The sequence below is a fragment of the Tursiops truncatus genome, chromosome 1 (assembly GCF_011762595.2).
Source record: "Tursiops truncatus isolate mTurTru1 chromosome 1, mTurTru1.mat.Y, whole genome shotgun sequence".
Lineage (NCBI taxonomy): Eukaryota > Metazoa > Chordata > Mammalia > Artiodactyla > Delphinidae > Tursiops > Tursiops truncatus.
Window position 1 is genome coordinate 96624868 of NC_047034.1, and position 26663 is coordinate 96651530.

Genomic DNA, 26663 nt, shown 5'->3' on the forward strand with positions numbered 1-26663 from the left:
ACTGAAATTGCCTTGTCAATTGAATACTTCACTTATTTATTTTTCTTCTCCCCCCGTCTCTCACTGAAATACATGCTCCATGAAATAAGAGTCTGCCAGTGTTATTTATTGTTGGGTCCCCAAGGCATAGCATTGTTCCTGGCGCATGGTAGGCATGCAATACATCATTTAACAATTTAATGAAGCAATAATACTTGTTGATAAATGACTAACTGAATAAACAAGTAAATATTAATTCATTACCATAGCTAGACAAGATTTACCAGATTTAGCTAATGAAAATATAGGTCACTCAGTAAGATTAGAATTTCAGGTAAGTAATAAATCATTTTTAGTGTTAGTGTGCTCCATGCAATATTTGGGAGATACTTATGCTAAAAATTATTTGTTGTTTATCTGAAATTCTAATTTCACTGGACATCCTCTAGTTTGTCTGCTAAACCTAAACTAGGCACAATTTACTTTTTAGACTTTGTTTTATGGATTCAGTTATTCATTCCTTCAACCTACAATGTGCCAGGTACTATGTGGGTCCTTACTATAATATGGCAAACAAGACACGGGCTTGGTCATCAAGGATCATAAACTTAGTGAGACACCTGCTCTCGGCTAGAGAAAAAATACTGCAAATATATTGTTGATGCTAGTCCTTTCAGAATCTGAAGATGCAGATTTCTGTAACACCAAAAAAATTATCTAGTTTAAGGCTTTGTTGCTTGTGGAGGATACAATATTTATTCAACAAAACAGAGCAAATTTTGTTAAAAATATTATTGACCATCCATGATTTCTGTTCATTTGGTTTAAAAAATAAACAAATTTACAAGGCAGCATTATGTCTTCTATTCCCAAGAGGATTTTTTGAGGTGAGAATTAGGTTTATTGGAAAAATTAATAATGTATGAAGATTAATCTGGCACTTTGTTTTTCAGACGGATGCTTTCCAATAAAGAGAGCAAAAAGCATGTCAAAACACTTACATTTTTCTTATTAGAATCCATTATCATTTGACCACTCTGAATATCTGGTCATTCCTCCTCACCACTTCCCTCTCCTGTAAGGAATAGTAGCTTCCAGTCTTGACCAATAAATCAATACTTCATGGTTCATGTGAACAATTCATATTTTCCATTTAAATCCACTTAAATATATTTTAGTTTTAATTTAAGAAATACTTGAAATAGCACTTAATGTGCCAGACAATTTTCTGTTTTAGAAATTTTAGTTAATTTTATTCATTGATATTAACCCATTTAACTAAAAACTTTCTATTACGACGTAAGTGCTACTATTAACCACACTTTGCAGGTAGATAAAGCCAGTCTCCTCTAGCAAGTGGCAGAGGTTGGATTTTGAAGCCACGAATTGTAACCTCTACTTAACCACTACTCTATGCTTCCTTTCCAAAAACGGGAGTAGAGTTTTAGGGTAATGAAATACAACTAGCATCAAAGAATGGGGGTACAGTGTAGCCTACAGTTCTGTTTAATGAAGAGTTTCTATTTGTGAATCTGTAGTTAAAAATATGTATCACTTAGCATAAACTTTATCTTGAAAATATGGTTTCAATAAGTTTAAATTAAATTTCTCTCCTTTAATTTGAATGTTAAATATTTAACCAGATTTGATGATCTACATTCTTTCCTCGATGCCATTAGTTCATATTTTAGGTCTTCTACATAAGACATCACCCAGATAACAACTGATTACCTCATTTTTAAATGTTCATGCCCTAGTAAAGTGAGTTTGATGTCTTCTATAGAAAGGTGAACAAAACTTTATCAATTTGGTAAATGTAAAAATTAAGTAAATCTTCCCTATTAAGGGCATTCTTCACCATTGAATTTTGTCAATTAATTCAGAATCTGCTCAAATGTGCCAGTGAAGATATTACATAGCCATGGAATTAATGTGCTATTCCGTGTGTGTGTGTGTGTGTGTGTGTGTGTGTGTGTGTGTGTGTGTGTGTAAGTGGGAAGAGACACTCAGAATTTTACATACTGTAGTGAATCCAGTGGGGCCATATGGTTTCCAAGTCACCTAGGAGGTTCTTTGAAAATAAGCTCTTCTGTTCACTACCAGTGCGACCTTGGAAATGGTTTTCTTAAACCTGTTTTCTTATCTATGAAACAGGTACATTGCTAGTACCCATCATCACAGGCAGTTTAAAGGATTAAATGAAGTATTACAAGTCATATTCAACAATACCTGGAGTGAAGACTAGTTTGTAAATGTTAGTTTTATTGTTGCTGTTATAACTATTAACAATAATATACTCATCAAATGTCACCTTTTTCACTTGCCATACTTGGTGATCCTTTTTGAGAGTAATTTCCTCTTTCTTAATTCCCCAGTACTTCTTTTTATGAAATTTCTATACACTGTTCTTTATTGTAGTTATCTGGTATAGATTAGTTATAGCTTTTGCTTCTCAAACGAAAATGTCCTTAAGATAGAGACCTAAGCTTACTCGTTTTAATATTTAAACTAGTAATATACGTCATAGTGTCTTTCAAATATATATGCATACATATAATAAATTAATATATGAAAGAAAATATGTCCTTCATTAATATTATGTATTTCAGTCCTTTCAGACATCAGCCTTCTTGAAACTGCCGATTTCTCCAGTTTTTTATCCATGTATTTTTCTATCCATATATTAATATTTTTTATAGTTCTATTGAAACATGTTTCAAGGCCTTCTTCTGTCTTCAAAATAAGAATCATATTTTTCTTCCCTTTTGATATTTGTTTCTCTGACTTTTTAAAAAAAGTATCTTTTATTCTTTGTCTTTTACATCAATTTTGGTTTTTAAGAAAGAGGGATTTGAACAAAATGTTTTTAATATTTGAGGAAAAAGTAATTTTAGACATTGTTTTCCTATACTGTATTTTACTACTGGTCAGTGTGATGGATTAAATGACAACGTTTGCTTCGAACATCCTTGTCTTTCAAAGGTATCTTTTATCTTTTGAGGTACTCCACGACAACCTTCTTTTGAATGTAAGAAATTTAACAGACGGTGTGTGCTAGCTTTGGCATAGATATAGAATTGATATATATGTAATAAAATCATCTTTTGATTGCATTTAAAATGAGATTTAAAAAGAGATTTTAAAAGCTCTATATAATCAGGCATTAGGAATTTTATTCTCTAGTTATGTTGTAGCCAAGAAAAAAGTGTGAACAATGCTACTATTATGCAGCAATACAGAGAAGGGAAATTATCTGAAGATTAGGAAAACAGTTTTCAAAAAGAAAAGATTTATTCTTATAATTGTCTTCTGCTAAGGAACTTGTGAGTAAAAATAATAGAGCAATTTTTAAAGAGAAAAGTATAACAGTTTTAGAAAACAGGGCAAATGAAATGTGTTTCAAAAGACGGCATTTGCTAGATAATATTGATTTTTCTGATGCCAGTTTGAAAAAGACAAACATAAGGTATATGTCAATGTTAGTGAAACATTTTATGGACTCTATCATGACATTTTATCTAAGTCATATAGCTTAGTTGCTTTTAGCATCTTGATAATAACAAACTTTTACTTCTCATTCAGGTAGTTCACTTGCTCTTAGCCTATAGACATGTCAATTCCATTCTTTTCCTTTTTCATAACCATGGTAAATTCAGAGTGCTCTGAGATACTCATAAACTGGTAGGATCATAGTCACAGAGGGTCAATTACCATATATGATATTTATGGTTCATTTACTTATTCAATCAACAAATATATATTGAAACCTACTAGTTCTAGGAGTTGTTCTACATCCTGGGAATACAGCTATGATAAAACTCCAAGTCCTTATTCTGATGAAGATTTCATTCTTGCTGAAGAAGACAGATAAAAAATTAAAAATTATAATATGAGAAAGAACATATATTATAAAGATGATAAAACAGGGGGCTGTGGTAATTGAGTGCCTGGATTGCTATTTTAGATCAATGAAGGCTTACTTAATAGGAATCATTTAAAGAAACACTTGAGTGGGCAAGAATGAACTAACCATATAAAAACCAGGTAAGAGGCATAGTCAAAAGGGAACAGTGATTGGGCTTCCCTGGTGGTGCAGTGGTTGAGAATCTGCCTGCCAATGCAGGGGACACGGGTTCGAGCCCTGGTCGGGGAAGATCCCACATGCCGCGGAGCACCTGGGCCCGTGAGCCACAACTACTGAGCCTGCGCGTCTGGAGCTTGTGCTCCACAACAAGAGAGGCCACAACAGTGAGAGGCCCACGCACCGCGATGAAGAGTGGCCCCCGCTCGCCGCAACTAGAGAAAGCCCTCGCACAGAAACGAAGACCCAACACAGCCAAAAGTAAATAAATAAATAAAAAATTTAAAGTGACATGTCATTTGAAAATAAAAAAAGGGGGCAGTGATATAAGATGAAGTTAGAGAGATGGATTTGGGACCAGACTTTGCAGAGAATTGAAGACCATGACAGAGAATTGAAGGCCATGGCAGAATTAGTGTTTCATTCATTCAAAGTACGTTTGGAAGTAACTCTGGAGAGTTGAAGCAGAGGTGCAGTAAGACTTGAAATATATTTTACAAAGATCACTCTGGCAGTTGGGTTGAAAATGATTGTGATGGGTCAAAGATAGAAGCAGGGTAAAAATTAGAACGTTCTTCAAAACCCAACAAATACTTATCTAGTGCCTGGTATGTGCTAGGCACTGCCCTAAGGGTGAAGAATATAAAGGTAAACAAGATAGAGAAAACTCCCTGCACTCGTGGAGTTCACCTGCTAGTGGATGCTTGGCACTTGCAGTAATCCAGGCAAGAGATGATGGCAGGTTTTACTAGGATGTAGAGAAATTTCCAGATTCTGGATATAACCTTAGAGAGAAAAAGACCAGACTTCTTGATGAGTTGGATATTGAAGAAAAACCAGTAAGGGTTGATTTCAGGGATTTGGGGCTTGAGCATTTGGGCTGGGGGTGTTATTTACTGGGATGGGGAAGGCCGGGAGAAGCTTAAGTAGGAGGAATCTAAGGTTTTGTTTTGGAAATAGGAAAACTGAGATGCCTTTCAGTTATCAAAGTGTCAAAAAGAGAGTAAGATGCCGATCTTGGGCTAAAGAGAGTCCAAGGCTGCAGGTTGATACATGATGACTTAAATAACATCATTGATGTATGATGATTTAAATAATATCATCTTTACTTTTGAAGAACAACACTTGCACAGGAACTTCAAAGTTAAATTAACTTGGTTTTGATATGACTACTGTCACAAGAACCAAAGAATATAATTGTGTGTCTTCATACTACTCATATGCAAGAGATAACCTAAGAGAAAAAGAATGTTTTTTATATTAATAACAAATTTTAAATGGGAGACTTGGAATAAATTCTGATAAGTGTCCCCAAGTCATATAAAATGTGAACTTTAAAACATAAATACATTATATTCAAATGAAATTAAAACAGGAAGAAATATTAACAGATCAAAGTAATTTTATTAAAGCTTGTGGCTGATAAGCATGTTGTCATAGGTCAACACACACAGTGATGATAGAATTTTCCATTTCCTACAGTACAATCTTTAATGACATTCCTTAGCATTTGTGCCTTGTAGCTAATACAGATAAATGTTTCCTTTAAACATTGACAATAATAATAACTAATAATATAGTATAGGGCTTTGTGGTTTATAAAACTACTTCACCATAATTGTAGCACATTTAGGTTAACTATATAGATTATAAAAAGCACACTAACACTTGTAGGGTCATTAAGAGTAGGTCAGAATGAGTCTATTACATTATTCAAGGTCTAAAAATCTAGTTTTCACAAATAGAATGGACGTGGCTTATATGACATGCATAGATACCAATTAAAACAGGGCAGTGTAATTGAGGAAAATCAATGCTGGCCTCAGAACCAGCAAAACCCAGTTTCTTCCCTCATTTATTCCACTAGCTTCTGGGATTTGGAGCAAGTCACTTAACCTTCCTGGGTCTTACTTGTCATCAGTGAAATAAGGGGCTTTTTACATTGCCATTTAGTTCTAGAATTCTCCGTGTGCTGTCATGAAGTAAAAAACATTCCTCACATTTCTTTGACAGTCTCACTACCATATATAATGTACTAGATTTTTTACCACTATTCTCTCTACAATTTGTTTCATCTTCCACAATGCTTCCAGGCTAGTTTTTCTAGAATTCACATCTAATCATGCCTTTAATAATGCCCCACTAATTACAAAATAAAGTACAGATTTCCTAGAATGACCTTTTGCATTATGCACGATCTTTTGTATTATAGCCTCAATCTGCCTTTCTTGTTTAATTTTGCTCTTTACCTACTCTCCACTCTTTCAACCCATGAACACCTATGTTCCCATTACACTGATGTTCCAAACAGACATGTTCTAGTCTCTGCTTTACATTACATTTTCACATTTGTTTCCCGTAAAAACTGTCCTCATAAAAGGTAAGATCACATAATTTTTTCTCCCTGAAACCTTCCCCATGCTCTCCATTCAGAACCGAAGATTCTGCCTCATGGACTCCATATATATCTTTATTGTAAGACCTGTTAGTCTGCCTTGAATTGTAGTTATCTGTATATTACCAGCCCTTCCCTTAACATCTGATACTGCAAAGTGAGGCCTTTGTAATTCGCACAGTGCTTTGAAAATTTTGGGTGTCCAGAAAATATTTGCTGAATTTAATTGAAAGAAATCAGGACATTACTATTAAATAAACAGAAAACATGGACAATTTCTTAATAATACATAGAAAGTGTTGAGGACTTAGGTGCCAGAGACAGTGCTAAGTTATATAATAGATTGCTGCATTCAATCTACACCTTATAAACTGTCTATTGGTATCGTAATTTACACATGAGAAAACTGAGACAGAGATAGGTCACATAAATTGGCCAGTGAGTTGGTGAGTGGGAGCATCCAGATTCCTACCCAGGTGCCTAAGTCCAGGAAACATGCTCTAAACTGCTTTGCTCACGGGTCTCAAAACGGTTTCCCTCTCGACATTGCCACAATGGTTGCAATGCCCAAATGGGAAGAGGGCTTGCAGAGGGTGTGCGTGGTTCGAAAAAAGTCTCCCTTGCTCTTAACTCTTAAATACTCTTATTAAACAGTTTCTCCGAGGACTTCCTATCACTCAAACGTGAAAACTGCTTCTTTTGTGCAAATCTAATATCTACCCTTTCTAGAGGTCGTTTCACTTTGTTACTGAAAGAATTTATTGAACACCTCCTCTTACATAAAAAGAAAAGAACATATACTGACTTTTAATTTAGACATTTCCCCATAAATTATCTAATTTAATACTCACAACCTACCTGGGAATTTTAAGATACATTTTAACAAGAAGACCCTGCTCCAGATAAGGTAAACAGCATGTCTGGCTTACAGCAATTGGAACTTGATCTGTTAAATTCCTGGAAGCTTGAATCCCACTACACCCTGCTGCCACTTTGGTACATTTCACCATTGCCATCTGGCACTAGTCTGGTGCTTTTCAGGAAAAAGCAGCCCCAGGCTTCAGTGGAAATGCCAATTTAAAGGACAGAAGTGAGAGATAGCCATGTGTACAAGGGGTTTGATGGCACTAAGAGCGAAGGGGTGGCAGGCACTTTCAAATCATGTTCTTAATTTTATGGTGTTCCAAGGTCTTGAATGTTCTTTCCTGTGCAGTTTTCTCCAATGTTATTTTAATTTTTTGGTAATATCTCAAGAAACTTTAATTATATCTTGGATGTGGTCTGCTTTCATCTTCACTTCTGTTTTCCCTAGTGAATGACTTCTAATATAAAATATCAGGAATTGGGCACATTTCAAGCTCCAGATGCTTTCCTGTCCTGTTTCCTTTGGATCACTCTCTAACTGCACAGAGATGGCCCGATGAATGCCTCTGTCATAGCAACTGTCATATGGAATGACAGTTGCTCCTTCACCTTTCTCTCTTATTCAATTAAAAGACCCTTGGGAAGAGGGAAATTGTCTCTTTCACTTCTCTATCCCCAGGGCCTTATATTAGGCAGGACCTGACATACTGGGTACCCTCAATGTACCAAATTAATGCATGCATGGATGATGATTTGAACAGAACTGTTTACACAGTTCTCATAGTGTAGTTAACATGATGAAAGAAAAATCCCCAAGTTAAAAGATCCTTGTTTACTTCCACCATAGAATATGCTCCTACTGTGAATTTCTAGAATTCTAATAATTTTCGTTAACATTAAAGAACACAAAAAGCTCAAATTGAGTCCTCCAAATAGCAATGGTAATTAATAGGGAAGAGAGAACAGATCTAACATATATGTTAGGTTTAATGGGAAAAATGTGTTCTATGTCCAAATATAAATTACATCTTTACAGCTCTAAAAAGACTAATTACAATCACTCAATGATCTAACAGTAAAGTTTAAAATAGTGGTATGTGGCTGTTTTATTACCTGAATATTGATCTAGCATTAGGCTTGGAGTAGTAAGCTCTGCCGTCACCAGCTTTAACCTCAGGTCCTGATTTGTATAATTAGACACAAGTACTATATGTATTGCCTTGGAAAGCATTTTGTTCTTTACACCTAGAGACTAAGACCTGAGGTTGGGGACTTATATTTCAATTCTTAAAAGTAATTGCTTTGAAATCTTTCCTTACAGCTGTAATTTCTTTACCCTTAGAACATATACCTGTCTTTTAAAAACATGGGTATGAATCACAATTTAATTCTACTAATATTTGCCAGGTACCATTTAAAGTTCATACTTTTACATTTCTGAACTCATCCAATCTCCACAATACCCCTTTGATAAAGGTACTATTATTATCCCCATCTTACAGAAGAAGCAACTGGAACATGGAAAAATTACATGGTTTGTGAAAGATCATACAGTTTATTAGCTAGATTATAAACTCAAGAAATCTAGCACCTGTTTTCACGTTTGTAGTCATTATACCTACTACCTCTTGCTAAAAATTTTTAACACTGACCTTACCTTCCCAAAGACATTGAGAAATAGCAGAAAATAATATAATGTACATTTTCTTTATATACTGTGAATGTCACCCGACAACTTTCACTATTTTCACTATTAGTGGGATTACTTTATTTATATAGAAAAAGCAAATATATTTTGACCTGAACAGTCTTATAAAAGAATACATAGTACCTTTGGGGTCCAACATATATTTCTTAATACCAAACAAAATAGGAGTTAAGGAAAAAAAATATTGTCATTGTAATAATGTCAGAGAAATGAAATTAACCAAAAATTCTGTATTTGAGATATGGAATAAGAGAAACAAATTTATGATTTTGAGATCTAATGTGATAATTTTATATGCACATAAATTAGTGAATTAAAGACATCAATATTTTTAAATTACTTTTTTTGAGTTGTTTACTAAATTCAGGTATCAAGTTTATCCTTAAACCATTTTATTTAAGCACTGTAAAAGTTTATATTTTCTCTTATGTAATAATTAATTTATCTAACAAACATTTATTGAGTGTGTACTATGTGCCTGATATATTTCATTTGATCCATAAATTATCCAGAGAAGGATTTCTAATCTGTTTTGAGAGATGAGAATTTAACAATGTATCATGAATCACTCTCTTTTTCCAAGCTTGTCTCCTACATACTTAGATCATACTTAAATGTACATTATGAGCCCACCTTCAAGATTAATGGTTTTCCAAGGCTGCTTAAGACCTTATTTACTTGAATGTATCTGTGAAAGGGATTGATGAATATAAGAGATATTGAAGAGAGGCTTAATGTGGGACATTAAGAACTTTTATTTTCCAACATGTTAAAACTGTGATTAACTTAAGTATAATTGTACTATGTTTCATTGTGAGATGCATCAAAAAGTCATGAACAAATATATAAAACAAATACAATATAATATGGGATACAACGATATCTGACAAAGAAGCACATTTTATTACTAAAAAAATGTTATCGTTTGTTCCACATAGCCACAAAAAAATTGTCTTTGCTGGCATGTATACGTTATGTAACTAAGATAATTTTCTATGAAAATTAAAACTATAAGTCCTTTGTTTAAATGATGCCTCTCTTTGAAGAGGCATCTCAAAATCATTTGAATGATGTCTCAAATCTCAACTAATCATAGGTATGCTCTAGATCATAAAATGAGCATAAGTATTATTAAGAAATGAGGCTCACAGACCTCGGAAATTGATTTAACCTTCATCGCCACTTATTTTATAGATAAAAATGTCTCCACTGGCTAAGAAAAGTTAAGGAAAAATTTATAACTATCAGGATTGTTTTACTCCATCCATTCAGGCAAACTTTATTGAAATCCTACTATAGATTAGGAAGTATGCCAGTAATGATTCCATATTATTTCCACTAATTTAACGAAAAGGTACATAATAAGAAATAAATAAATATTTATTCAATGACTAAATGAATTTTCATGGAAGTACAAACCGAATACACCCTGGCATTTTACTTTGGCACCCCTTTTTGGAGTGTATTTAATATAAGATTCTTCTCTTTTAGACTCTCCATGAAGGCCCAGTTTCTGAAGCATGATTAGAACTTTATTAAATGGCGATTTAACCGCTAAGGCAATCCTACAGCACAGGCTTTGGTGAGGACATTAAGTTGTAGACAACATATCCACACATATTTCCATGATTCTCACTCCCCAACAACAGTCCACTAAATGTACTGATACCTTGTTTTCCTTTTCCTGAACACACATTGATTTTAAATACCTGTATTTCCCCTTCTCTTTAATTTATACCTCAATGGTCTAATGTCAGTTTTAGAAGACTGTACAGAAGCCATCTTATGATAGCAAATAAGAAAGCAGTTATCCTCCTTTATGTTGATTAACGTAAATGTTTTGTGATTAAAAACAACCAAACAGTGATGGACCTAAGAGGCAATTGATTCAGTGCCTAATTACTGACAGGAAAAACAACTCAACATTAATTGTGTCAAAATTAGCATTTCTGTCCTTGGCTTTCACATTCCAAAATCCACTCCACTGTGAGGAAATGACTCCATTCCATAGTAATCTGGAAGTACATGTCTCAGCTAATTAATTCTAGAAGAAACCAAAGAAAGCTGAGAGATTCATAATTAGACATTTCACAGTTTAAATACAAACATTTTTCTCCTTGTGGCCCACAGGGGAGAAGAGCACTGCTTGGGTTTTAGGCAAGTTCTTGGACCTTCATGAGTCTCAGTTACTTAATTTGTAAAACAGAGTTAATATCTACTCCTCAGTTGTCTTTAAAGGATCAAATGAATCAATGTATATGAAAAAATTACATTGAACTGTAAAAGAAAATTCAGTTATTTTGTTACTGATGTTGTAAATTGTATCCTCACTCCTTCCAATGTTTCCACTTTCCTTTACTGCCTGTCAGAGACCTCATGTCCAGAGAAGTAATTGTGAAATTATAGGTAGACAGTCGGGCAGTGAGAAAGAAAAATACCACGTCCAATTTTATGATTTTTAGCTGTAACCATGCTTTTCAAAGAGCCTAACAATTTAGAAAAGCAGAAGATCCATTCGTAATTGCTTTAACATGTTTAATGCAATGTGGTATTATGAAATACATAAAGGTACTTAGATGGAACTTTCAAACAGCTGGCACAGTTTGTTCATGTGTAGGATTAGAATGACCTGTATTGCGTTTTAATCCAGGGGGAAACCCTCTAATGTAAGGAATTCTACAAATAGTATAATTAGAAACGAGCACTAGAAGTTGGGGGACAGGCTCTATTCTTGTCTGATACTAACCATAGTGTGTTTTTAGGTAACTCAGTTAACCTTGTCAAGCCACAGTTTTCTCATTTGTGATTGGAGAATCAAACCAGTGCTGTGATAGGAGAATCAAACCAAATGTTCTGGGAGTACATGATTTTATTAGACAATTCTGTAATAAGACATTTCCTCACTTTTTGTTGTTGTTGTTGAGAGCTTGCATGAGAAATAGCCTGTGATGTATACACATACTAGGAGGAAATCATTGTGATAATATTCGTAACACATTCCTAAAGTAAACAGTAACAACTGTGCACTAAATGCTTTTTATTTAACAAGCTAACTTAAGACAACTCAAATGCCTAAAGGAATCTCCATGGCTTACTCACAGATGCCCATTACCCTCACATGCCCTTCACTCCTATCTTCTATTTTTCTCATGCTTTTTCTCCTAATCCTCCTTGGCCTGGCCTTTCTCTGTTTCTATTCTCTTAGGAATTCTTTCCTCCATGCTCTATCATTCTCATAGACATACATAGTCTACTTTTCTAAATTTTCTTTCCGTTCCAACTCTTCCTTCTCACTCTACCCGGAGCTCCGTGTTCAGTCTTCCTCTGCAGAAGCCTCAGGGGTACCATTTGTGCTTTCCCAAAGGAAGCAGCGTTTTAGGTAGACGGTCATTGTGTCATCTACACAGCCATATTAGAATTACTTCAGTTACTCTAGGTGAGAGATAGCATTAACAAAGCCAAGTTCAGTAGCTGAATGAAGAGAAAACTCTATTCCACAACTCAGACAAAAAGAACCTCAACAGGCATCTTCCACATACATGCCTTCAGACACCACAAAGCTAGCCAGGTCACAGCCGAGACAGGTCTCCCCATCCCACTCCCTCATTAAGTTTAGCATTATCATTAGAGTCATGTGTGAGGTGGAGTGCGGGTAATGGTAATGCAGGAGGAGATGGACATGGACAAGAACCCAAATCGTGGCTCCTTCACTTAAGTGCTGTGTCCCCAGAAAGATATTTAGCTCTCTGAGTTACAATTTGCTGATTTAAAGAAAGAAGGATAGGGCTTCCCTTGTGGCACAGTGGTTGAGAGTCCGCCTGCCGATGCAGGGGACACGGGTTCGTGCCCCGGTCCGGGAAGATCCCACATGCCGCGGAGCGGCTGGGCCCGTGAGCCATGGCCACTGAGCCTGCGCGTCTGGAGCCTGTGCTCCGCAACGGGAGAGGCCACAGCAGTGAGAGGCCCGCGTACCGCAAAAAAAATAAAAAATAAAAAAATAAGGATAATAATGCCTTCTCGATATTACTTTAATACAAATAATCCAGTTCTCAGGATTAAAGATAATGTATACAGGGTCTGTCATATAAAGGAGGCTTGAAATTGACTATTCCTTGTTATTATTGTTATCATTATTATTACTATCCCTTTGAGATTGGTAGAAGGCACCCATTTTTTTCCTACTAGAGGAAAGTAGGACAAAGATTACTATGAGTGATTCATCCATGAAGACACAGTAAGATAGTGGGGGAGCCTAGGAATAGCATAGAATTCCTTAACGGCGGGTTCTATGTTCAATACTTGGTCTCGGTATTTGTGGAAATGTCCTCATTTAGTCTCTGTGAAACTTAGGACTCTATTATCATCTGTACTTCATTTTTGTTTTTCACCAAAGGACTTTGCACATCGTGACCCTAAAAGAGGAGGAAAGATTTTTCAGCTCATCTCTGTTGGTGGGTGGACTACTTCTTTGAGTGGACTATCTATGCCATCTAAGAAAAGGGAAAAACCTACAGCTACTATTTTGGTACGTGCAATGCAGAAATGTTGTCATTTTGTGCTTCCTACTGATGCTAAAGTTTATGTAAAAGGAAATCAGCTAGCTATATTTCCCAGCAAGATCATATGAGTTATATAATTTTCACATAGATCTTGAGCTAAACCAGAAATCTTGTGAATTAATGTTTGCTACAATTAAGATACAGTGGACACTTTCCAGTGGGGAAAAAAATAAAAAACATATTAAGGTCTGTCAAGACTCCATAACGTCTAGGCATGACGTTCAGACTGAACTAACCAGGTTATCTTTGCTCAAACAAAGGCTTTTTGAACTTCTTCAGGCAGGATGGTAACAGAGAAAAGACGGCTTTTACTCCTGAACACAATGTCTAGTTTACTGACCCTAAACTGTAGTAATTAACCTGCATGAACAAAATCCTGAAACATATCCATTGTTAAGTACAATATTCAAATTAGTGAAAACTTTCTATATAATTTCAAGTTTGTCGTGTTTACAATATTTTGAATCTGTAATACTTCAGGTAGAGTTATTTTACACTCAGTGGAGAGAGGCTATTCCTACTCCCTCTGTGTTTGTGCATGCCTGTGTGTGTGTGTGTGCATGTGCGTGTGCGTATGTGTATGAAAAACAAGAAATTTCAAACTATCTGCATCTATAGCTTTATAAAAATACTTTGCATATAGGCCAAATACTGCTCTTTTACCTCCATAAAGTAAACATTAGATTAGTAATAAAAATTTATGCCATAAAGCAGAATGTTTAAATGAGAAGAATCTTTTTCCCATTTATTTATTAAGAACTTGTATCTTTTTGGGTTAAAGGGTAATTTATCATTTGTTTATATTACATACTGAGTCAATGTGAACCCATATCTTGGAACAGGATGACTAATGAGAATGAAATTGTGAGTCTGAGCACAGGTGGGACCGTTGTAACGCTTGTCATAAAGGAAATGCATTAGGCACGCAGACAACCAGCCTTCTCACGTCTAATATTGGGTTAGTAAGCTGAAAGACCTTTTACTATTTCTAGGCGTGCTGCCGGGTGCAATTGCACTGTAAGTGATACAGCCGTCACTTGGAGAGTGCTTTGGAACTTTAAAGGCAAGAGAAACCTTTTCTTCCGTGGAATGTTCCTTTTAACTTGCTTTCTGTTCAACCTGATAAAGCTTTGGATATGCTTGTTTGAGAGTTCCTTTCATAATTTGACTTTTCTTTTCCCACATCGAACAATGCAAAACTGAATTGTCAAGCTTGTTTATAAAGTGAGGTACCATCTTGGAAATCATGGTGTGTTTTCAAATCACCATGTAATATTGATATTTTTAATTACTGTCAACCATAAACCCCTTTATCAGCATAAACAATTAGCAGCATAAACCAAAGATGTAAGAAAAAATTAGTTCTATCCATTAACTTAACGTTTGTTTAATATCGAGTTTGGTGGTCAGCTGGGACATGATTACCTGATTTTAGTGACTGAACACCTTGGCCTATATATAGGATATAATCTCTATACCCTGACACCATGCAAAAGAAACTGATACATCCTGAGTGCCTAGCTCAGGTATGATATATGGTATCTTTCATGCTTTAACCTCATAATATAGCCTAAGATATATGGTTATTATAATTTCTATTATATATGAATACATATATTTATATTACTTCATATAATTTCTATTACATATGTAGAAACTGAGGATGAGAGAAGTAACTTGGCCAGAATTATCCAAGTAGTATGTGGCATAGATGATATATGAACCAGGTCAATCTGTCTGTAAGGCCCAGGTTTTTCTGCCTTAATTCAGTCTAACTTGATTTTAGCCTCCTCTGGTTGGAATGAAAGTTGCTCCTCGGTTTCCTAGTTAGTTTCTTCATATTTCATGCCTATCATGAATAGCAATTTGAAACAGCCTGAACTGCTTGAAGAAAGGCAAAGTTTAAACTGTCCATGGTGTCACTGACTTGAGACCCAGAGACTGTTTTCTTCTCTAAACTTTCTTGAGAGCATCTTCTGTTACAGAGAAACTTTATTTGGGATGGTAGAAAGATGTGTTAGTCTTTTCCTGTATTATTTCTGACTTTGGTAATATGTTAAGAAAGACCTTTCTCACTGTAAAATCTAAAAATATACTTCTGTGTTATTATTATTATTTAGTTTTTTAACTGTTTCTTAAAAATCTAAATCATTGGTCTGTCCAGAATTTATTTTTGTATGGTATATGGTAGGAACCTAACTTAATTCTTAGGTCCTATTTTCTCCTCAAATTCTGGTCCTTTTTGCCTCTTTGTGTTCCTTAAATTATTGTCTGAAGTAACAGAAAAGGCTTAAAATATGTTCTTTGGGCTGATATGTGATGAAAGATTCACTCATGTTTCACTTTTCCATTTTAATTACAAAGGTCTGGGGAAACTATGTTGGAAGCAAAGTGCCATTACTCTAGAGCACTTTACTGACATGCTAATTCATGCTATATTTATTCATCCTCCAAAGCAGCTACAAAGCTCATTCTCACTGGCCTCAAAATGAGTCATTCCAAAGGAGTTCAGTAGTGCATTCTGTCAACCCCTTAAATAATTGGTGTACTAATGTCTTCCCCCATTTTCTGGAGGCTCTTTAGAGGTTCATCATGCATTTAAGTTTCAGAGAGATCATTTGCAATCCACTTTTGTGGCTCTCCCTTTGAAATCTGTTACCCCCCAAGACATAATGTCATAAATGCGCATTGAAACTCCATGAACTGTCCTCAAGTAATTGTTCTATAGCTTGCCCTGCTAAGGAATTTGTAGAGGGTATCTGAATGGGTCAAAGTGAACGTAATGATTTTGGGCTATTTCCACTCATGGAAAAGAATTAACATTTGTGAGATGTTTGTTCCTACAGACACATTTCAAATGCATTATGAGGCATTTTTACTTTTAAAATTTTAGATTAAAAGATAATGTACTCCTGTTAAAGGTACCTCAAAAGTGCACACATAGATTCTTTTAAGGCACATCCTTAATTCTCTGGTTTGCGTCCTCTTTCATGAAAGTATTTTCCTCGAAGCCATACAGCTGCAATCCAAATGTGGTCAGCTTCTAGCTGACCTCAGGTGCTCCGTCCTGGAGGCAGAAGCCAGCAATTAACTGATGTCTCCTAGACAGATGTAATAGATCCAGACGTGAATGAAAGTGCTTTTGGACAAAACCACAGTGGATTAGCAATGCGACAAGTGGCCTGACAGGATTTAACTTCAAGGCAGGGATCCTGTCTCTCTATTCCTTTACCCCTTTCACCATGGAATCTTCTGTGCCCACATGTTTTTTCTCGATAAAACTCTTCATTAGCTTTCAACAAAATTATCTAAACCATGGCCTCAAAATCCCTTGTGAAAAGAAGAAGGGCAAAAATAAATGAATCAATTAATTACTTTAAATAAACAGGTCAATTTTTTTCCTTCTTTTCTATGGGTCACGGATGAAGGAGTCACCCATCATTTCTCTGAGACTTATGCAAATCACGTACATCTTTCTTAACACTGAAACCATTTTTAAAATTTGCGAGACCTAAGAGAAACTTGCACATATACTACTGTCTATAAAAACAATCTGACAATGTCTCTTCTCCCAAGTTTCAAGACAGTAACTATCCCTCAACACAGATAAGCCTCACAATCATCAAATACAGAATCTACTCTCTGTACTTGGAAGTGCTAAACCTCCATATTTGGCTGAAAAGACAGCCAAAGAAGGATATTTATAATTCAGCAACAGTCTTATAATTCTCTATGCAACCCAGGCTCTAATTACACAGAATATAGTTTTATGCTTAAAACCATATGATTTCACGAAACCTATCCAATACATCTCTTCTCTACCTATGATTTAATAAACCTCTTGCTTAAAAATGTCTTCCTAATGCAACGGACCACAGTGCATGGAATCACTGTACCTGTCAATCTTTATAACCCTCCCATAAATTTTTCCTTCTTAAATGCTGCATTTTGGTAAGTTAGCAGTTCATTTATGAATACATCTGCATGTTAACTGCTTGTCTGTAATACTGCTCAGCACAGAATAAATGCACACGTACAAATCATGTAAAATCAGATGATGTCACTTATTTTAAAAATATTATACATACATACATATACATATGTATACATATACATATATTTGTGTATATGCAGATGATTTTTGTTAACCATGGAAAAGGGCCAACCAATTGATGCCTAGAGATGTGGACCCAATTTTAGAAGCTGATGTGAGCACCATAGTAATTTTAATAGGGTTAGGGCTTTTGGTTTTGTTTTTTGTGTAATAAAGAAATCAATATTCCTAATCCTACGTAAACATCCCCAGCCCCCATACACCCCGGGCATGGCTGTGTGTATTTGAATTCCTATAGAAAGCTCACAGAGTTCTAGATACGTAGTCGCAGGTTGAGGACACAAATCCCGAAATCTCGGTATCATGGCCCCTCTGGGCCACTGATGACGCTGTGCACCCAGACGGTCCAGGAGGGCCAGGGAACTAGCCCCACACTCACTCACACAGGTATCTCCCGTCTGCAGGCCACCTAGCAGTGGCATCGCTACTGTTAATCACCCCTGGCTAGCGGGCACTCACAGACACACTCGGGGGAGCTCCCGAGAAACCTGGGGGAAGGGGGAGCGTGAGGCATTTAGGGGCAGCAGCGCGCACCCAGGCACGGGCTCCGCGCCTCCAACACCGTCCGGGACCCGAACTGGCTCCGGAGCCACCCGGAGGATCTGCATTATGCCAAGGCGCTGGGCCAACTCACCTCCACGAAATAAAAGCAGGGCAGGAGGGTCACGCTGTCCTTGATCACTTTGCCCTTTGGCCTCTCCTTCGCCGACATCCCTGCCGCCTGCCCGGGTCTGCGTTTTCCCCGGGGCGAGGTGTGCACAGCGCAGCCGAGGCGAGATGCCTCCTCCAGCCGCAAGCGCCCGGCGCCGCTGATGTCACATTCCCCGCGGGCACCGCTGGAGCCAGCGCGGTGCAGGCAGAGCCCCCGCCTCTCCCCGCCCCTCTTTGCAGCAACCCAGAGGCTCCTAGAGACAGCAGGTCCTCTGCCTCCCCTACTCTGGCTCCCACCCCCGGTTTTTCTCGGCGGAGACGTCCAGCTCCTTCCTCCAAGCTGTTGCTGCAATGGCTTCCCCTCCCCGCCACCCTCCCTCTGCTCTCCAGCGCCCTGGCGAGGCTTCGCGGCGGTCGGGGCTTGACGTCAAGAATCGGAAAAGAGGGACGCACCCCTGGATTCTGCAGCAGCGAGGCTGAGGAGACTAGGCACCCACGCCCCCTTGGGAAGCCTCCTGGATCCCTCTAGGAACTCTAACTTCAGGATTGCTGGAGAGCAGAAGCCAGGATCTTGCGCGCTGACCCACAGCGCGAAAACTGACCTCTATCTGCGCGAAATTAAAACTTGGATCGCATACTGAAAAGTAGGCCGTGATGGGAACTCTTTGAGAGCTGGCTGCTATCCAGGAACGACTTCCCCGACTGAGGACTCTCTGCCTAGGAGACTCCCTGGCTCCCTAGGATATGCCGACTCACCTGCTGATAAACATTCACTATTGCCTGTCTGGGAATGATGAGACATTAATGGAGGCGGATGTGTGGGCATCCTCATTGAGCCCAAAAGCCAGGGTGTGCTGTTACCTCATCATCACACCCCCGGAACCACGTCAGTACTACAGTCATAACCGTAAAAGTAGGCACTTCTCAGACATTAAGAATACAAATTAAGTCCTTCACTTTTTGGTGATGTTCTTGGCTTGTCTCGACTTTATGATTATTTTGGCAACCCAGAAGAGTCCAAGGATACAGAGGAGAAAAAACCCAGAAAATATAAAACGTTGTATTATACTAATTAAGGTAACCCACTTCCATGATAACATGCCCCTGGCCATTTCCAATATCTTCAAAGTCTCCACTTCGAGCATCTGAGGGCCAATTCCTACCTCACCTTTCGACTCACTTCTTCAATTGCCAGCTTTAGCTTGGCCTTCTATCCAACAAACAAATAAACAAACACATAGACTGGGTAGCAAAAAAACCAGACATTTGTTCCTCACCATTCTGGAAGCTGGAAGTCCCAGTTCAGGGTGCCAGTGTAATCAGGTTGTGGTGAGGACTCTCTTTTTGGCTATATGCTCACATGGAGGGAAAAGAGAGCTACTTTTGTGGTCTCTTCTTATGAGGGCACTAATCCCATCATGAGGGCACCACCCTTATGACCTCATCTAAATCTAATTACCTCTCAAAGACCCCCACCTCCAAATACCATCACTTTGGAGGTTAGGGTTTCAACATATGAATTTTGAGGGGAAACAAATACTCAGTCCATTGCATAATCCAGTAGATCTTTGGCAGCATCAGGACAATCTGATCTACCAATGTGCACATTTCTGATCTACCACTGCCACTACCACCTCATGCCCTCACCTTCTACCAGGCTTAGGTTTCAGAGCCCAACAGTATAATCTCTCAGTTCCCACTCCTTGTTCACCACACTCACCTGGCAAAATCCCAGCCCCAGTTAAGCCCAGTTCTTTGCCTTTACCAGAATAACTGAAGGTGGATGGAGAAGAACGCACAACCATGTCGTCTTGTGTCACATTGGACTCATGACCACAAACTTCAAATAGTCCCCAGTACCTCACAATCCTAGTAATTTTTCCATAGTCTGTTCACGTTCTCACTCTCTGAGAACTAACTCATACCTTCTCCAGTCTCTTCAAATCTTGACATTTTCAGCTAATGACTTCAACTTTTATTTCACTCAGAGAATGTAGGTAATCAGGAGAGAATTATGCCATCTTCCAAAGCTGACTACTGGCTCCAACCTCCACCCTCCACACCTACCACCATCTCCGTCCTGGACTGGCACAATAGGTTCCTAAGTGTTCTACCAGCTTCCACCCTTGCTACCCCTATAATCTACAAACCACTCCCTATACAGCAGCCAGAATGATCTTTTGACAGGTAAATCTAATTGTGTCATTCTGCCCAAACCCTCCAAGAGCTTTCCATTACATTCAGGAGAAAATCCAAACTCCCCACCTCTTCCTCAAAGCCCTACCCAAGGACCCTGCCTGATTCATGGACTTCATTCACATTGCTTTGTGCCTTATTGGTCTGGCAGTCCCACTCTAGCTTTGTACTGCCTCAGGGACTTTACCCTTACTGTTCCTTTGTCCAGGAATGCTGTTTTGCCAACATCACATGGTTTAAGCTCTGGCTCCATTCATACCTTTGCTCAAGTTTAAACTCCTCAGGGAAGGTTTCTTTGACCACTCGCTCCACCTAAGCCGCATTAATCACCCCACGCCTCCATTACTCTACTCTTACACATTATTTTCTGTTTTTTCATAGAACTTATAGCTATCTAGTTTATCTATCTATAACTAGCTTATAAAGTATTTATTGGCCAATTTTTTCATTGCCTTCCTCTCACACTAGAATGTAAACTCTGTAAGGTCAAGCATTTCATTATCATTATGTGTCTGGCTACTGGAACTGTTCCTGGAAAATAGCAGATGTTCAGTAAATATTTGTTAAAGAAATGAATGACTCAGTTAAATTACATGATGCATATAAAATCATGTAACATAGCTTCTTCCACATGCTAAATGTTCAAGAATTGTTAGTTGATTCTGTTTATTATCGTGTTATCGAACAGCTATACTTCTCACTACTACCAAAGTTACTGTGTGTGAGTATTGTTTTTTTCCATTTTCTTAGTATCCAAACAGAATTTACAGTTCCTGGTAGATGTAAAAACCAAGTTAGAACATTCCTGAATTTATCATCCTGGAAACTCAGCATTTATATATGAAGGGAAAGTGAAACATAAGTCTAAAACTATAGCTCCTTAATTTCATTGGCCAGGAGCTGAAAATATGTGATAAAATATCAGAGATGCATGCTGACCACACCTCAAACTTCAAGAAAGTATTGAGACATAAGAAAGGTACTCTCCTTTCCTCTCTAGGTAGTTTGACCAGCTTGACCTGACCACATGGTCAGGGATCAGGAGATGCTTCTGAATTCAAAAACAATTGCTATTGCAAATTCTTTATCCCTCCCTTGCCCAGATTCTCTTTCCTTCTTCTTTCCTTCTTTTAAAACATTCTCTTTCCCATCTAAAATCATTTCAAAAAACAATCAAGCTACTTTATGCAATACCTCAAATGCTAAACACAGTAATAATGCCTTACATTGGGGTAACAGTTGATGCATTTTACCTACTTAAACTTTTGATGCTCAAAACGATGCAGTAAACAGGGCAAATTGTTTCCTTATTTTATAGAAAAATCTTCTAGACAAGATTCAGAGATGGAAAATAAATAAATAAATAAATAAATAGTTGAACCAAAGGAGAATGAGATTTGGAGTCAGAAAACCTGATTTGTTATGTTTGAAATCTTCTCTTGAGCAAGTCACTTAATAGCTCTCAGCTTCGGTTTCCTAATCTATAAAATGAGAAAACTATTGGTACCAACTAACAGCAATGTTCTATAGCTCAAATGTGACAATATATGTGAAAGCAGTTGGTAAATTGTCAAATTGGTCCATCCATTCATACATTCATCCATTCAGCCTACAAATATTGATTAATTCCCCCACTATGGAAGAGGCATTTTTCTTTCTGGATACTCACAGGAGAAAATAGATATGATACCTGCCTTCACAGAGCTCACAGTCAAATGCAGGTGGAGAGGGGAGAGACACAGATATTACACTAGTCATAGGAATAGAAAACACATGATGCTCACTGCTGACAAAGCACTGTTAAAAATGCTTTTCACATGTTACCTCATTTAATTCTCACAACATCCTTAAAACTGGGTACCACTGTGTCATATGTCTTCAGTAAAAGAAACTGAGAGTTGAAGAGGTTAGTTATGATTATGCAAGTGCAACAAGTATGGTTACTATAATCAGTGGAGCTGAGATTTTGAACCCAGTGGGTTGCTACAGCTTTGTGATCTTAAAGGCTGCACATACTGCCTCTCTTAACAAACATATAATTATATCCTGTGATATATACTACTGAAGAAACCATTAGGATGCAGTTGTAATTACCATGAGAAACGTAAGTATGGTGACCAAGGAAGACCTTGGGAGGAGTTGACATTCAAGCCACTTATGGCATCGAGGCTCCTAGAGGACATTCCTGAAGTAAAAAATATGCTCCATCCCACCTTCACCATGTAAATCCACCTTTAGGCCAAGGACAGAACTTGTATGTGGAATGTTGCTTCAGGTATGCTAGCTGCAGGTCCTCATAATAATAGTGGCATTAAAAACAATTTAATGTGCCTCACAGAACTTGAATATTTTCCGTGGAAATCCTGTTCCAGTGCATTCAAATGAAAAACGGCACCCACTGAAAAAACAGCACTCTGACATTTCACAAGACAGTGTACTTCACAGCACAAATAACCTGGAAAAAATATGCCTGAAAATGCATTTGACATCATCATTAACACTGTCAAACTCCTGAGATAAGAAAGAAGTAGCTTTCCTACGTATTGGTTTTGGTTGCCCACAGCCAAATACAAACTCTTGTTCAGCTTCCCGGCAACTATTCATTCTCAGGATATTTGTCTGACATTTATCTTTAAGATCATAAAAAGGTGTATTTAATTTAGTAATGTGTTTCCCAGAAATCAGCTCACTTCATAGCATTTCGAGAAGACAATGTAAGCTTTTATTTCATTTTTCTAAGAGAGAGGTTTAAAAGAACTGAATATGCAGATGTGTGAAGGAGGAAAAATACAGGAATGAGAAAAGTTCCGGAAGATGGTAAAATGATGTTACAGTTCTGGCCTCATCCTTGACTAACTGTGAGGCTGTGGAGAACATTTTACCTCAGGGACTCAGTTTCCTCACCGAAAAATGGAGTTAAAATGGTGAAGCGGACATCTGTTGTTTCTGTTTGTCCAAGATCCATTGTTCCTTCTTCTTGAGTCAATTTCTTGAATTTTCCTGATGGACCATCCCACTCCCCACAGTCAGGGCTCTGCCTGTACTGAAGGTATTCAGCCCCCTCTGGAGTTCCTAGGCTCTATTCCCAGGAACTTGAAACTTGAGGGGAGACATACTGAGACAGAAAGTTCTTGGTGTTGATCCACAGCAGTAGGAGAGAGAACAGCAATTAATGTTGGTCTTTCAATTCTCAAACTGCCCTTGTTTCCTTCCTTTCAGAAGTGTGGCTTTTCTCCTTTGTTGTTTTGTTTAGTTTTGTTTCTTGGCACATCCCATATCCTTTCAAATAAATTCTTCTCTCTGTCTCTGTCTCTCTTCCTCTCTCCCTCTCTCATTCTTTCATTAATTTAGCCAGAGTCCACTTCTGTGACCCAAAACCCCTAACTAATATGAAGAGATCACAAGACATTTATTTGCTAAAAGATTAACTTAAGACCTAAAACAAAAACAAAACAAAAATACCCCTAACACTATTCTCTGGCAGGAGATACAGGAGATACTTTTCAATCAAATCTTATATTTACTATCAATGACTGGCCCATCATGGTCCCCTGTGATTCACTCTCAGGGCATGGTCGAAGGTGATTTGCACAATTCTAGTGAATCTCATTCCACAGAATATGTCCTTGTTCTGGCAGTAGTGGCTATCCCAAGAAATCCCATAGCAGTGACGCAAGGAACAAAGCAAAATTGCATTACAGAGCTTTGCTGTGGTTGTGCATTGGCATATTAATGTGTTGGGAATGGATTACAACTGTCCCACAAAAAATTTATCTCTTCAGGGGCATGGCAAGATCTGTGCAAGAACATCAGTGCAGGTTGCTTCTGGTTGCGAGCATCCTGGGAGCCTCCTGGGTGGTGGAGCATCCTCTGACAGCATGCCCAGAGGGCTGCAATCGAGAAAACCAGAAGAGTAGCATCAGAACTTGATGCTCCATCCCAGTGCACTGAACAGAGCCAAGAAGGAGCCCCACCACCTGGAAACCCACTGAGCAGAGCACGGAACCACTAAACACACACCTGGACGGTCAGCTGCAGAGCATGTTTACTGCCATGGCCTCGGTGTGGCATGTTGGGGGTGATGAGAGAGTGGAAAGAACCATCAGTCTCTTCATGGGTACAGCTGAAGTCAGTGGCTACTACCTTTGTCTTAGATCTGTTAACTTTGTCCACGGGTTACCAGTGTGTCTTCTATGGGGTGCCCCAGCTATCTGCATAGCAACTGCCCCCAAACACATGCACATTCTGCATATAAGAGCATCATTTTTGTTTTGAAACAGTGGACATAAAAATATTTAACTGGATTTTAAAACATCCAAGTTATCACAAAAAAATTAAAGGTTACTTTTGTCAATGAAAGCAGAGCTGTTGATTTTTTCAATGTATTGTAATTTCAAGGGTTGCTATATTTTCAATGATTGCAAAGCAATGATTTTAGATTTTTATTAGCTACTTGTGCAAAGTTTCTCTTCAATGATGACTATCAAGAAGTTAAGTACTCAAAGTTTAGAATTTTGATCAGAAAATGTAGCCTTTCCTTGTACAAAATCATCTTATGGAGATAACTCGAGTTTCTCATTAAAAAATTGAACAGATTTTATTTGGAAATTTTATATTTAAATTATTTCCCTAAAACTTGATGTGTCTTCATGCTTACATACTATAAAATGTAATTAATTTTCCACCAAGTTTTATACAGCTGCCCTCAATTTCCTTTTAGTTTACCCTGGTGTGCTCTATTAATACAAACTTTCATGTGTGAAAAGATTGAGAAATACACATGAACATAAATTGGCTCTTCCTTTTCTTTCAGTGTCAAACATTGCAAATGGTTCTCCACCATCTTACTGGTATGTAACAAGCAGCAAGTATAAGATAGATCCAACCACTCAGTCTAAAAATCTTATCATCATCTTGGATTTATTCATGCCTTTTATCCCCTATAGTCTCCCAACCCTTTTGAACTTCCAATGAAATTTTGCTCTTTCATATTCATCTCTTACCTGTTTCCACTGGCATCAATTAATGTCTGGTTTCCTACAAAAGTCGACTGTGACCTCCAACATCTTTTGCCAGACCACACTCCTCTGGATAAGTGCCCCACGAGACCTTCCTTGTCTCAGCTAAACAGCCTTGTTTCCCCCTCTGCGGACTGTGTCCTCTCCTCTGATGAGCTTGTTTGACCCATACTTGGACCATGTTCATTCTGTCCCTGTGCCTCCTCATAGGCTCGTCACCTCCCCTGAAATGTATTAACATCTCACATTTCTGAATTTTATTCATGCTGCTCCAACTTTCAGTGACCTCTCTCTGAACACCAGTGGTCCTTATTTTGCACTGCACACTCTAGCCCTTGATTATGAACTGTTTTGTTTTATCTGATACATTCTAATCTTGTACTCCCAACTGTAGGAGTGAATTGGGGGAGAGACACTTACCATTTCTCTTCTACCCATCTCCTTCCCTTCCACCTCTACTCTCCCCATTTTGTTCAATTCTTCATTATCTCTATGACATTATAATAGCCTCCAGGCCAATTTCCCTGGATTCAGCTCTTCATTTTCTGATCAATTCTTTACTTTTGCACCAGGATAATTCTCCTAAAGCACAATTTTGATTATGCCACTCATTTGCTCAAAAATGCTCCTTGGTTTTCCAGCCTCTACCCTAGCATTTAAGGGCTTCCTTGGTCTGGCCTCCACCAATCTTTTTGTCTCACCTCCCATTATCCCCTATGCAGACTCTACACTCAAGATACCCCAACCTACATGGTACTGCATAAACCATACTCTCCTGCATTGAAGTCTTTTATGTGTGCTTCCTTTTCCCACCCTCAAAATTTGCAGACAAAAAGCAGCTTCCTGATTAAGCTTCCTCAATCTTTTCCATGTCTATGATCCTTTAAGACTTTCCTTGGACATTGTTTGTAGATCATGTTATATTCTGCATTAATTGTCTTATTTTTCCTCAAAGATATTTTGCTTCTTGGAAGTATGGAGCATGCATAACTCACCTTTCTTTTCTTCTCTTTATTCTCTTGAACCTTCAGCATAATATTTTGTACATATCAAAAGTTCAGTGAATATTTACTGAATGAATAAATTCCATAATATCTA

At 37.7% G+C, this 26663-nt stretch overlaps 1 protein-coding gene across 1 annotated transcript in view; it reads right to left on the reverse strand.

Moving 5' to 3' along the window:
• The window catches only part of PLPPR4 (phospholipid phosphatase related 4), a 39151-nt gene extending 20568 nt beyond the window's left edge, over positions 1-18583 (reverse strand). The window contains exon 1 of the mRNA XM_004329694.4: positions 18335-18583. Within this exon, the coding sequence (XP_004329742.1) occupies positions 18335-18412 (78 nt within the window). The 5' untranslated portion in view covers positions 18413-18583. The remainder of the gene's footprint in view (positions 1-18334) is intronic.
• Between the last annotated feature and the right edge of the window lie 8080 nt (positions 18584-26663).